Here is a 14,572-nt window from a genome sequence, read left to right as displayed (position 1 = left end):
TCATATTAGAAAGACCTCTCCAAGGCTCAGGCAGAGCATGTCAAATATAGAGGGGAATGCTACCAGCAAACCACTGAACTGAGAACAGGGTCCCAGTTGGAGGAGTTAGAGAAAGGATTGAAGGAGTGGAAGGGGCTTACAACCCCAGAAGAACAACAATGCCAACCAAACAGAGCTCCCAGGGATTAAACCACTACCCAAAGACTACACATGGACAGACTCATGGTTCCAGCTGCATATGTAGCAGAGGATGGCCTTGTTGGGCACCAATGGGAGGAGAAGCTTTTGGTCCTGCCAAGACTGGACCCTCCGGTGCAGGGGAATGTTGGAGGTTGGGGGGTTGAAAAGAACATGGTTGGGGAGGGGGAATACTCTTATAGAAGAAGGGGAGGGAGATGGTATAGGGGGCTTATCTCCAGGAAACTGGGAAAGGGAATAACATTTGAAATGTAAATAAAAATATCCAATGAAAAAAAAGAAGAAGAAAGACCTCTCCAAGTGTGTAGTCTATCCAACCTACCTGTTCTTGGGTACGTTCATAAAACCACCATTAGGCAACCAATAGTCATTTCTAATTTAAAGGGATCCAGATCTAACTCCATTCATCTTATATATTGATGCCTTAGTTCTAATCTCTTGGCTTTAATGCTTGTAATAGTTTTCAAGACTGTGTTAAAAGGTGATTGTTTTGTTGAAAAACATTTTGTTAGAACAAAGTAGACAATACCATGAAATAGGATAGACCTCACAGCACACTATTCTGTTGTTAGATATCAATAATAGGAACTGAATTAGAACTATAGTTGAAAAATCATGAGCTTACAAGTTTCACAGGAACTTTTGAATTCCTATCAAATACAGATTATGAGTCCCCATAAACATAATGAATTTGGACTATGTTCAGTGTTTTCTTACTTTTTGGTATGTTTTAGCCCAGGCTTGAACTAGATAGTTCAGCTGGCTGGCCTCAAACTTGCTATGGCCCCGCCATCTCCCAAGTGCTGTAATTACAAAGGTGGGTCAGCATACCTGGTTCTCACTTCTTCATGAAGTGGCTGTATTATTTAAAAAACATGCTCATGGTATAACAAACAAGAACAGTATTTAAATAGATGTTGCAAAAAGCTTTATCATAGCTAAAACTATCCTCAACAATAAAAGGACTTCAGGGGGAATCACTATCCCTAAACTCAAGCAGTATTACAGAGCAATAGTGATAAAAACTGTATGGTATTAGTACAGAGACAGACAGATAGACCAATGGAACAGAACTGAAGACCCAGAAATGAACCCACACACCTATGGTCACTTGATTTTTGACAAAGGAGCCAAAACCAACAAATGGAAAAGAGATAGCATTTTCAGCAAATGGTGCTGGTTCAACTGGAGGTTAACATGTAGAAGATTGCAGATCGATCCATGCTTATCACCCTGTACAAAGCTTAAGTCCAAGTGGATAAAGGACCTCCACATCAAACCAGATACACTCAAACTAATAGAAGAAAAACTAGGGAAGCATCTGGAACACATGGGCACTGGAAAAAATTTCCTGACCAAAACACCAATGGCTTATGCTCTAAGATCAAGAATCAACAAATGGGATCTCATAAAACTGCAAAGCTTCTGTAAGACAAAGGACACTGTGGTTAGGACAAAACGGCAACCAACAGATTGGGAAAAGATCTTTACCAATCCTACCAAAATATACAAAGAACTCAAGAAGTTAGACTGCAGGCAGACAAATAACCCTATTAAAAATGGGGTTCAGAGCTAAACAAAGAATTCACAGCTGAGGAATGTCGAATGGCTGAGAAACACCTAAAGAAATGTTCAACATCTTTAGTCATAAGGGAAATGCAAATCAAAACAACCCTGAGATTTCACCTCACACCAGTGAGAATGGCTAAGATCAAAAACTCAAGTGACAGCAGATGCTGGCAAGGATGCGGAGAAAGAGGAACACTCCTCCATTGTTGGTGGGATTGCAGATTGGTAAAACCATTCTGGAAATCAGTCCGGAGGTTCCTCAGAAAATTGGACATTGAACTGCCTGAGGATCCAGCTATACCTCTCTTGGGCATATACCCACAAGATGCCCCAACATATAAAAAAGACACTTGCTCCACTATGTTCATCACAGCCTTATTTATAATAGCCAGAAGCTGGAAAGAACCCAGATGCCTTTCAAAAGAGGAATGGATACAGAAAATGTGGTACATCTACACAATGGAATATTACTCTGCTATCAAAACCAATGACTTTACGAAATTCGTAGGCAAATGGTCAGAACTGGATAATATCATCCTGAGTGAGGTAATCCAATCACAGAAAAACACACATGGTATGCACTCATTGATAAGTGGCTATTAGCCCAAATGCTTGAATTACCCTACATGCCTAGAACAAATGAAACTCAAGACAGATGATCAAAATGTGAATGTTTCACTCCTTCTTTAAAAGGGGAACAAGAATACCTTTGACAGGGAATAGAGAGGCAAAGATTAAAACACACAGAAGGAAAACCCATTCAGAGCCTGCCCCACAGGTGGCCCATACATATACAGCCACCCAATTACACAAGATGGATGAAGCAAAGAAGGGCAGGCCGACAGGAGCCGGATGTAGATCGCTCCTGAGAGACACAGCCAGAATACAGCAAATACAGAGGCGAATGCCAGCAGCAAACCACTGAACTGAGAATAGGACCCCCGTGGAAGGAATCAAAGAAAGAACTGGAAGAGCTTGAAGGGGCTCGAGACCCCTTATGAACAACAATGCCAAGCAACTAGAGCTTCCAGGGACTAAGCCAATACCTAAAGACTATACATGGACTGACCCTGGACTCTGACCTCATAGGTAGCAATGAATATTCTAGTAAGATCACCAGTGGAAGGGGAAGCCCTTGGTCCTGCTAAGACTGAACCCCCAGTGAACGTGATTGTTGGGGGGAGGGCGGCAATTGGGGGAGGATAGGAAGGGGAACACCCATAAGGAAGGGGAGGGGGAGGGATTAGGGGGATGTTTTCCCGGAAACCGGGAAAGGGAATAACACTCGAAATGTATATAAGAAATACTCAAGTTAATAAAAAAAAATCTGAAAAAAAATAAAAAGCTTTATCATTTATTCTCCGTTGAGTAAGATACTTAAGCAACCTAACACTGAAACAACCCAAGGCACTAAATTCCTAATAATGTCGTTCTCATAAAATATCTACTTAACATTCAGGTATCATCAGTATCGATTCAAGTAAGGCTACAGCAATTTCAGAGACTTCAATGCAGGGATGACTAAGTGAAACAAAAGCTAAATAATTCTGATGCATTTTTTTTCCTAACTGGCACTTACAACATCAAACCAGTAGATGGCACTCAGTAAGAGAAAACAAAAGCAGTAAAGCATGCCTCATCTTAGGAAAGTTATTTTGAAAGAGCATAATCGCTCAATTTTTTTTATTGGATATTTTCTTTATCCACATTTCAAATGTTCTCCCCTTTCCAGGTTTCCCCTCTGGAAACTCCCTAGCCCTTCCTCCCTCCCCCTGCTTCTATGACCTTGTTCATCCACCTACTCCTCACCCACCCACCCACACACTCACTCACTCACTCCCTTTCACCTCCCAGCCCTGACATTCTCCAACAGTAGGGCGTCTAGCTTTGGAAGGGCCAAGGACCTCTCCTCCCACTGATGCCCAACAAGGTCATTTTCTGCTACATCTGCAGCTGGAGCCATGGGGCCTGCCATGTGTACTCTTTGTTTGGTGGCTTAGTCCCTGGGAGCTCTAGGGTGTCTGGGTGGTTGGTATTGTTGTTCAAATTTTAAAATAAAAAAATGGATGTCTTTGGATATATTTGTTAACAATGTCAAGAGAAATAGCCTTCTGCACATGCTTACATGATGCCTTCATTACTATTCTTGCCAAAGAAAACATAAAATTTAAAAGGTAAAATATCTAGAAGGAATTATAGTATCAGAATTATTATAGATTGAGATATAATTATGATATTAGACCATGCAATTTTATGCTTCGATCAGATCTTATAATGACAATTAATGCCTCATCTATATCATTTTAACAGTCATTGGCCAAACCAACCGGTGCTTCTGTTTTAGGGGACATATTTTCCAACATCTTCAATTTAAAATGGATTCAAGTATCATCAAAGGCATGTATATCATACTCTCACCTAACACACAGAATACCTCAATATAGTAACCTTTTTTTGAGATTTCTTAAATCTGATTCTTCTTCCTTTGTTTGAGGCAACTAGGCCAGCTAAAGAAATTCCAGTTTGATGAACTCTTGAGACTAGAAGTATACTTCATCAAGGATAGTTTGAAGTTGCCATACAAGAAGAGCTTGCTGTAAATCCTATTCCTTCCCAGCTTTCTCTGTTGCCTTAAGAAGCAAAACACACACACACACACACACACACACACACACACACACACACACACACACACACATATATATATATAATCTATCCTTTTATAGTTCTGTACAGAAATAGGTTATGTTATAGGCATAAATCCTATAGTAGAATAGTTTGTTTCAAGTGCCTTTGACTACTCTAAAAGTGGAAAAGAAGAGGGTTTATAATTTAAATATAAAAAAGTATATGTAGAAATATGACTACTAGCTCCTATCTATCTCTATATGAATGTTGACAACATTTGGTGGTATCATTTTGTGCCCCCCTCCTCTTCTTCTTCTTCCTCGTCCTCTTCCTTACTTCCTCCTCCTCCTTCTCCTTCTCCTCCTCATTCTCCTTCTCCTTCTGCTTCTTCCACTTTCTTTTTCTTCCAACAAAAGGTGCTGAATTAGTATTTCCCCTAGATGCACTTATTTCAATTTTTATTTATAACTTTATTAAATAAACTATTAAAATACTTGAAAGTATAAGAGCGTGAAACATTGTAAGCTTTAAATTGCTATTTAAATCTCAATGCATATCTGACTTCGACACTTAGCAGGGGCTGCAGCTATGCACAATCATTTCATTTCTGTGGTTCTCAACACTGAACTCATATCTGATTTCCACAAAGGAGTTTGAAATAACCAGGTAGAGTCTGTTCCATCCACTTGTTGTAGCAGTTGACGGGTGTTACGGTTGTTTCTGACCTAGAGGCCACACCAGGATAATCACAGAAGTAAGATACCTGTTTCCTTCTAAGATGTTCATCATGTATTCATAAATCTCTCAGTATGCCAACTGGACATTGGAACATGACTCAAGTGTCAAACAACCATCCATAAAGTTTTTAGTAGGGGAGCTACTTAGTAGCTTTAAACTTGCAATAAATTCTACAGCTCTTTTTGATATAATATATGGTAACATTTGGGTAGCATATATTGATAGAACCTAAATCTGTAGACTAGGATCCTTTACTTGTAGGGAAAACATTTTGATGTAAATTTTGTTGGCAAGACTAAGTACACTTCAATGCCATGGAATCCTTAGGAGGAAGAGTTCTCAGAAACAGAGTGAGACCACTACTCCTGAAGAGTCCACTCACCTGTATGTGTAAGGACCTCTCTGTTTAACCTTGATCTTGCTGCTATTCTTTGCCACTTCCTCTGGGTTTTGCACGTCAAAGATCCAAAACTGTCTGTACACAGTGGTGCCCGTTTTCACCCAGTTTTTGAAAGCAATGGTTCCTTCTTCAAGGACAACTTCCTGCAAAAAGGAAACAAATTTGGTTTGTTTCTTGTAGTCAACATGGAAACTTCTAGGACCTTGTTATGTTTAGTCAGAATAAAAGGAGCACCTTGTGAGAACTTGTGTAACTTTGTCACACACTTGAAGCAGGAATGCTGTCCACAGAAAGGGTGCTCTCTTGTTAATGTTTATGAAAAGGATCAGTGTGTAAAGGATGGAGTCATCCTTGTTGCTTTTAAAGTAACCTTTCAAGTGAACCTGTGGCAATATTCCCTTAGTCAACAAAACAGTAAGTTAAGCTACTTCTAAATGTTATCAAACCAAAGATTTTTGCCAGGTGTAATCTTCTAACTCTGAGAATCTGTGTTGGTGAGGCAAAAGATACAAACTGAGAGACAACTTGAGTGCTATTTGTAGCTTTCAACAACGACGACGACAACAGCAACAACGATGACGACAACAGCAGCAACAGCAACAACAATAACAACAACAACAACAACAACAACTACAACAACAACAACAACAAAATCCCTTTCTTTCAAAATTGGGCAATTCAAGATATTATAGGTAGTCTTTATTAAATAAAGATCATAAACCTTTGAGGAAGAATTACATAAATATGGATATTTCCTCTTTGGGATCCTGTTCTATAGAACCACTGGGAACAATGTTTGAGGATTGCAGGATTGTGTTTTTACACATAATACAACTCCTTAATCGGTCATTGCATCACTAGTTTTCAAAGAGCAAAATTAAGAAGGGAAGCGTGGTATGGTGTGTGTGTGTGTGTGTGTGTGTGTGTGTGTGTGTGTGTGTGCATGTACGCGTGTGTGCATGATACACATTAGAAACCATGTATACCAGCAGTGCTGAAAATATGAAACAAGAAAATATACAGCCTCATGACTGGAATGCCTTTTTTTAAGAAACTGCCTCCTGTTTAGGAGCTTTGGGACCAAGTGGAAAGCCACTAAACCCATTAGGGTTCATTGTCTGCAAAGTAAGAGAGTTACCATAGATGCTTGCCCAGCTTCTTTCTAGTGCTTTTACTCTCTGAACAGGAACTCTGTGTAGTCATAGTAGCTACTGCAAACAAAGAGAGCTTATAGCTTCTAATTAAGTAATTTGGGAAGAATGCCCATGTTCAAGAGTGTTTAAGGAGAAGAGGAAGAAACGTATTTCATAGAAAATTAGCCTAAGGGAGTCCATGAACACAAGAACAACCTAACCTACTTTCCTCACCTGGAAATATTAATTCACTGAATGAGTCAGGAAAGGATAGGGAGATATGACATGCTTTTTGAAGTTGAGTCTCCTTGAAAGCACATGACTGGAATAAATTGCAACTTGGCAAATACTAGCACAGTCTTAGGGAAATTTGCACTATTGGGCCTTATACCAGTCGTCTTTTGGTTCATGCTGTTACTGGTTTCCCTCACATATGCATACCCTGATCACCTGTTTAGTTGGTAGGTGTTAATTGAGTTTCCTCTCTTCGTGAAATGATACTGCTTAAAGCTGGGCATGATGGGATTAGAAAAAGCAAGGCAGAAGGTTAGGATGTCTTTGGAAATGCTTTAGCACTGTAACCCATGCACACAGGAACAAGAGCTGATCATGTGAGGTTCAGATAGCTATTGCTTTTCTATGATAATTTCCTGTAAAAAAGATATGTAGCCAAAATGCTTATTTCCACACTAGCCCAGTATCAGAGCAAAGTTACAGAACTGACTGTACCCAGCTTTATTTAGATAGTGTTTGTGAATATTAAAGCTGAAATCTGTATTGACTTATGTCACAAGACTATGGATCTACAGGTCATAAAATCTTTAAGGCCCAACTTAATAGTTATTGTTACTCAAAAAGCAAAATTATGTCAGTTCTTAGTGAAAATCAGTCAATATACTCTTAGGAGATCAGAAATGACTTCTGACCACACTTATCATTTTGTTCTTTGAACAGAGAAGCTAGTAGACGTTTAGGGTGGGGCACCTATCACTGAAAGACTGAGGTGTGCACTCTAACTTTGACAGTTGTGTGGGTGAGTACTCTTTTAGTACTCTTTTATAATGGCAAAACCTCTTTCATATAACAGTCAATTTTAATGTACTAATTAAAGCTCCCTTCTATTTTCTTCTATTGGAATAAGTGGCACAAACAATTATAAAATTTACCTCATTCACCAAAGACCACGTGAAAACTGAGAGTTTGGTTTAGCACATTCAGTCTATATTGAAACTAGATACTATATTAGAAACTAAATATTATAGATTTGCGTGAGTCTGTGCAGATTATTTAACTTAGTTATATTTTAGTTTCCTTATTGTGTAAAGATAAGACATATTGAGCCATATGAATTTAGCACATTTAAAGGTAAAATATATTCATGGCATTTTAAAAGGGTTTGTTATAACCTCATGAATTATAGCAAATAAAAATGGAATTTGAACAGTGGGAACATAGCAAATAATCAGCAAATGTTTGCTATTGGTATTTTAGAAATAGACTGTACATGTTAGAGGGGAAACTATAACTCATTTCTTCTCATATTGTTCAAAGTCTTAGTTCAAGTATTATCTGTCTGACTAACTAACTACTAACTAACTAACTAACTAACTAACTAACTAACTAAAACACACACACACAGAGTAACTCACACTATTACATGGTACTTTTTCTGTTAATCAATTTATAATTTCATCTTGTCTGCATTAAACTCTTTCTTAAAAGGTAGACTTTTGTCTCCCTCATCATACATCTGATCTATGCAGTACCAGTTCTAAGTAGAACAGTATACTCAGAAGGACAATGACTTTGGTGGGAGTGGCCAACCTTTTCCAGGTTAGATGTGAGGCTCCACTGCACAGGAGGGAATTCTCTCCTGGGACAGTAAATCTAGTCAAATGCCTATCGATGTGGAGGTTGCAGACCCTAACATCTGTGGCTGTTTTGCTAAGTGGACTTGTGCTCTTCCAACTGTGTTCTTAATATTTCACTTCCACGCTCACGGACAAGCACTGTGGAGATGCTTGCCTTTGCAGTGGATGGCGGTTACTGTAGAGACTTTAACTGAGAAAGCACTGAGAATAAGTGAATGTTTCTTGTTGGCTCAGCCTTGAACTAGGCATCTAAAAGGCCCCCTTTAAATCTCAGAGAACATCTCAAAGAAGGGCTAGAAGAAACGTAGCTGCTTGAGGAAGGCAAGGAATGTGGTGGCATGGTATGACTGGTATGGATGCTTTGCTCACAAACTCATCAAAGTTGTTCAGACCTGAATATGATGTGCAGAAAGTTGGACACAGCAGCTTCCATTAGGGATAAGAGGCAGGGTCACTGAATCCCACCTGTAAACAACACTAATTAAACTCTTCTATCCTGTCACCAATAAAGAAATCAGGTAGATGTAGTACTTGAAGAGAAAAGATGTCACCGAGAGATGATAAAGAGGATCATGAGGCGTGAATATGATCGAAATATATTCTATGCATATTGGAAAATATCACAGGGAAACTCTTTGGTATGCACAACTAATATAAACTTATAAAAGTTCTTACATTTGTGGGTTATATCTGAGAAGTGAAAGAGAATTCATATTATTGGTTACAGTTATGTTAAAAAGAACAAATGGCTTTATTACTAGGTTTAAACCCATTAAATTAGGCTATAATTATTTAAAATATGTATTAAAACATATTGAATTCTATTGGAGCATTGAAATTTAACATTTCAGAGATTCAAAAATTATCCTTTCAGGATTTATATTAGAACTTAATATGGAGGACTGTCATTCAGGTTGAGACGCGAACTATATGACAATAACCTGGCAAAGAAAAAGAAACGTACATGTGCTGAAAGCTGTTTCTAAAGCATGGATTGTGAGCCAAAATGGTGTGTGCTTGCGTGTGGTGTCCTGAGGTCTATCTCAAATATCATTCTTTGGGTTACCTCAACTCCACAGTCCTTTCTGAGGAAAAACTCCCCATCGAGTCAGAGCTCAGTTTAGGCTGTGGGTCAGAACTCCCCAGGAACCCATTTGCCTCTGTTTCTCCATTACTGAGATTTCAAATACGAGCTACCATGGCAGTCCTTAATGTGGGTTCTGGGGATAGAGCTCAGTTCTTCCCATCCCTGTCACGAGTATGGACTAACTGGGTCCTCTCCACAACTTCTAACCATTGTTTCTTTAACATTTATCAGCCAAGAAAAATTTCATTTGATCTTCCCTTAATACCTGTTTTCCTCCTAAATTACACTCTTTTTTCCCCACCTTCTTCATAAAAACCTAAACAAAAACAAAAAACTCTTCTCTCCCTTTCCTGTTTCTCTTTGCCTCCGGCACAAAGTCTTGTAGTACATATTCCTGTTCTTTTCTCTGGACATTCAACCCCTAGAAGGCAGTGGCTTGTCTAGGTTTATCTTTAATTTCCCAGCAGTGATTAAATCTATCTGAACTCTGATCTTTGAGTACAGAGTTATACTTGTGTCAAGCCACTTGCCAAATATCTATGCTTTCACTTCTTTGAATATATATTTCCATCAACAAGCCAACTGGACATCTTATGATAAAGTCCTGTGACTTTCTCCCTTCCCTGATTTAATTCCTTTATCTAAAATTCTAATGCATCCATACTTCAATAGCTTTTGCTGAAGCTTTGCCATTTCAGGCCTTTTGTGATATAGTAGACCTATAGACAATGACATTTCTAGTCCATAAAAACCATCTTTAACTCTCTTCTACAAAGATTTGTGTGAGAAATGCTTATTCTTCTATAGCTTTTGTGTCTTCATTTCATGACCACAGCCATTAAAGGGTCATACTATTCAAGGTTATATTATCTAACCTGTTATATTTACTATTGATTAATTAAGAAAAAATGATATCTTGACATTATAAAATTGATGAAATATTTCACATTTATGACAATTAGATGGACTTTTTTACATGGGAAAGTCTTAATTATACCACCGGTCTATTGATGGTACTGCTCTCTTAATGCATGTTTCCTTTCATCTTACTGAAAATAATACAGCAACAGTGTTTATCACACCACCAATTCATTATTCTTCATAGTGTTTAAAGCTTCTCAAATCCAAGTACACTCTGTACACCCCTGTTGTTTATTCTAATTTCTCTGTTAAGTTTTCTAACTTTTAATACTTTACAATACACTTTGATCATGTTTTCCTCTCCCCCAACACCAAGTCCTCTAAGATCTTACCCTTATATTCACCACCAAGTCCACCCAATTTCTTTCATTCATTCATTCATTCATTTTCTCTCTCTCAAATGAAAATCAAACACAGAAACATTAACAAAGCAAATTAGACATATAAACCAAAAAAACTAAACCAAGTCATAACAAACAAAAGGTGCGCAATAAAACATGGAGTCCATTTTGTGTAGACCAACTACTTCTTGGTCCTGATATGACCTTTCCTGTTGTGTCTATAAATCACTAAAAGTGATACTGCATTGAAGAAACCTGATTTTTCCCCAGCACATATTGATTGTATAGATTCTTGGTTAGGGGGTGGCAATTTGTGTCCTCTTCTCTTCTCTTTGTTGGCTTTTTGCCGCGTTTGAACTCGTGTAGGTCTTCTGCTTACTATCACAGTCTCTGAGAGTTCATATATACGACTGAAAACACTGCTTCCATGGAGCCAACCACATGACTTCTACAATCTTTTTATCTTTCCTCCATGTTGCTCTGTAGCCTGTCCCTCTTTATTGCATGTAGTTGTAGCCCAAAGCTTTTCTCTGACCATTAATTAATCTTATGGGCTTTTCAAATTATAAGCTTCTTCAAAATCAAAATTTCAGTGCCTTCCTGAATATTCATGACTACTCTCATTTTTTCTTCCTATGTAACATTTAATTTTTCATAATATACAAAATTTAATTCTATGCTCTCAAAGTTTTGTCCATTTTTTCCATAGGACACAAATTTTCTTAGATATTTCTTAAACTTTTTGATTTATTCATGCTACCAATTATTCATGCTACAAAACTGTGCTTTGATACAACTGATTGTCTCAAAGATTACGAAAACTAACTTGGGAAATGAGGCCAACACTCGTGAATATGACATTTGGGCACTGTTAGTTGATACTTTTTCAAACGAATGTGGGTGCCACTGGGCAGGTCAGAAACCCTTTCTCTACCGTTCATTTTGTTCTGGGTAGGTTTCCTTCATTTGTAACCACTATTTTCAAACTCTCTTTTTACGGGTTCTCATTATGAGCTCATATCAAATTATTAAAGATTTGACTCAGAATGATGCTAGCACTCACATGCTACTTAAGAAAGTTTATATGAACAAATTTTGTTGAATGAAGAAAAGATTAACTGATCAGTACCCAGCCATTGTTCTTGTTGGATATCATATTATATCCTAGAAGACTGTGACTTTGTTTTTTCTCCAAAGAATAGTTCCAGTCTATGGGTTAACAGAGACAATAATCTATGATGGTCTGGGTGGAAACCACAAGTAATAAAATAAAAAGACCTGGAGCAGTGGCAGTTCCCTTTCCCCCACCCCACCATCAACCCTGGTGAAGCAAGCCTCTTCTGATCCACCCTTTCCATTTTTTGTAATTTTATATTAATAATACTACCAAGAATGATAATCCTATCAAAAATTGAGTTAAGGATCATATATAATATGTATATATAATAGTGTGTATATTTCAAACCATTTATTGTACAATATAACATGTTTTCCATTAAAGGCAAACATTTGGAAACATGTAAGTGATGACTGTATAATTATTGAACAATGTAGTCTGTGTGTGTGTGTGTGTGTGTGTGTGTGTGTGTGTGTGTGTGTAGGAATTCTTACCTTTAATATTCTACACAGAGAGATGACAGGTAAATACTTCAGGGAGAGGGAATATTTCACTTTAAATCCTCAACACTTGTAATGAAACAAGTAAAATGACAACGTAGTAACTTTTATTTGTGAATAACTATATTTGAGGTTTTTTATATTAATTATATTAAGCCAGTGCTCCTGTGAATTCAAATACTGTTTGGTTATATCTTCTTTTTCTTGAATGATCATATTCTTTTTTTTTGTCTGCTGTGTGAGCTCATGCTTAAATTCTACCTGTCTTTAAGAGTATAGATTAAGGAATAATAACAACTACTTAACTACTTGCTCAGTTAGTATTGATTACCCAAACAATTTTTGTACCCATACTATTAAACATTTAAACATTTATTTTAGGGATTCTATCTTCTTAGGCCAGTAAAATATTTCATGCATCTAGTTTTATTTATTTACTTTTTAATGAAATAGATAGTCAGTTTGTTACCTTAAGCCTAGAGTAAGGGTACTTTATTAAAACAGTATACATAGAGAGACAATTAATAAAGTAATTCTGTTAACTGCTTTGTTGCTTCAGGAGCAAGAAGGTTTCTCCCTAATAAACTTGCCCCGATATGACTGAGTGCCAAACATACTGGCTTTATGTTACTGGGTTTTGAGGTTACATCTTGATGAAGGTGATGTAGCCAGAATTAACAAGTAGATAAGAGACTGAATGGTCTTGGCAATAACAGAAGTTTCAGTCCACATTAATACCATTAATCCATTGCTCTGGTTCTCTGCACTATAGTTACTGTCTTTCTAGTTTGTTAGAATCAAACTAACTTGGAAAGTGAGGCCAGTACTCCTGCATTTGGGTACTGTTGTTGATACTTTTTCAAATGAAAATAGGTGCCTCTGGGCAGGGCAGAAACCTTTTCTGTACCATTGACTTTGGTCTGGGTAGGTTTCTTTCATTAGTAACCACTAATTCCAAACTAATGAATTTTCTTCAGGACCACAGCAGAAAGGCTTCCCTTAATAAATCTTCAATTCACTAAAAGGTCTTTGAATTTGAAACACAGAACAATGAACCAAGGAGGGAGAGGATTTTGTACATATTCATATATTTACATCATTTCAATTTGAGTTTATGATCCAATTTATTGATGTTTGCCAAAATGTGTCCTACAGAACATTTTCCCTGAACTTTTGACAAAGTCAAATCTTGAAGTGAGTAAACAGAGACTCTTTATTAGTAATGACAATTATACCTGTTTAAATGATCAATTTTCAGAGCTCCTCATTAAATGTTAGACACTTTTTGACATGCTAACACACATAAGTATGTGCATTTTTCATGATTAACTAAAATGCAACTACTTTTATAAACATACTCTTACAAAATACTCATTTGAATATTTCTATCCAAAAGCACGTCAGTCTACTCCAAAGATGAAGAAAATTGTTTCTACTAAACTACATGATTATAACCTGCAGTTTTATCACATTTGATACATTTAAGATTAATAATATCTTCCAGTCCATATTACATTGTGCTCCTAAGAGTGTATGCGATCATTTTGCACTACATCGTAATGTTTCCCACAGGCTTACACTATCTTGTGGGGTTACAGTGACTCACAGTCACCCTCCTTACTCAAAGCATAAAGTTACCAGGCAACATAGAACAAGCAAGCATTCAGAACAATAACACAGTAACAAGAGACAAGGTAAAAGAATTAAATGGCACAAAAGATTCTCTCAATCATTTTTACCCTTTTGATTGTCTTCTCAATGAGTAGGTCTCCAACCGGCATGAGAATGCCTCCAAACACAGCCAGGACAGCACCAATAACGGCTCCAGTAATGAGCCCACAGTTCCGATCGCAGCCCATTCTCCTCCTCGTGCAGCAGAATCAAGGAAGAGCACTTGCTTCTTGCCAACTCACAGGTACAATTACAATGCTTTCTATGTGGCCTGGTTCAACTATTAGAAAGAGGTCATAAAAAAGAAGCCTGAGTATCAGAACAAAAAGATCAAAGTGCAAAGAATTCATGCAACTGATACAGAACATTTAGCCAACTAACAACAAACAAATCTTTTG

At 37.4% G+C, this 14,572-nt stretch overlaps 1 protein-coding gene across 20 annotated transcripts in view; it reads right to left on the bottom strand.

The window, feature by feature from the left end:
- Cd36l1 (CD36 molecule like 1) overlaps positions 1-14,572 on the bottom strand; it is a 95,480-nt gene that overhangs the window by 22,092 nt on the left and 58,816 nt on the right. For all 20 annotated transcript variants that reach the window (XM_087658562.1, XM_087658561.1, XM_087658570.1 and 17 more), the window contains 2 exon segments: positions 14,243-14,454; positions 5,516-5,676 (listed from right to left, as the gene is read on the bottom strand). In XM_087658562.1, coding sequence (XP_087514688.1) covers positions 5,516-5,676; positions 14,243-14,362 — 281 coding nt within the window. In that variant the 5' untranslated portion in view covers positions 14,363-14,454.

The sequence above is a fragment of the Rattus norvegicus genome, chromosome 4, assembly GCF_021556685.1.
Source record: "Rattus norvegicus strain SHRSP/BbbUtx chromosome 4, alternate assembly SHRSP_T2T, whole genome shotgun sequence".
NCBI classification, from domain to species: Eukaryota; Metazoa; Chordata; class Mammalia; order Rodentia; family Muridae; genus Rattus; species Rattus norvegicus.
This window is presented reverse-complemented; position numbering and strand designations above follow the sequence as displayed.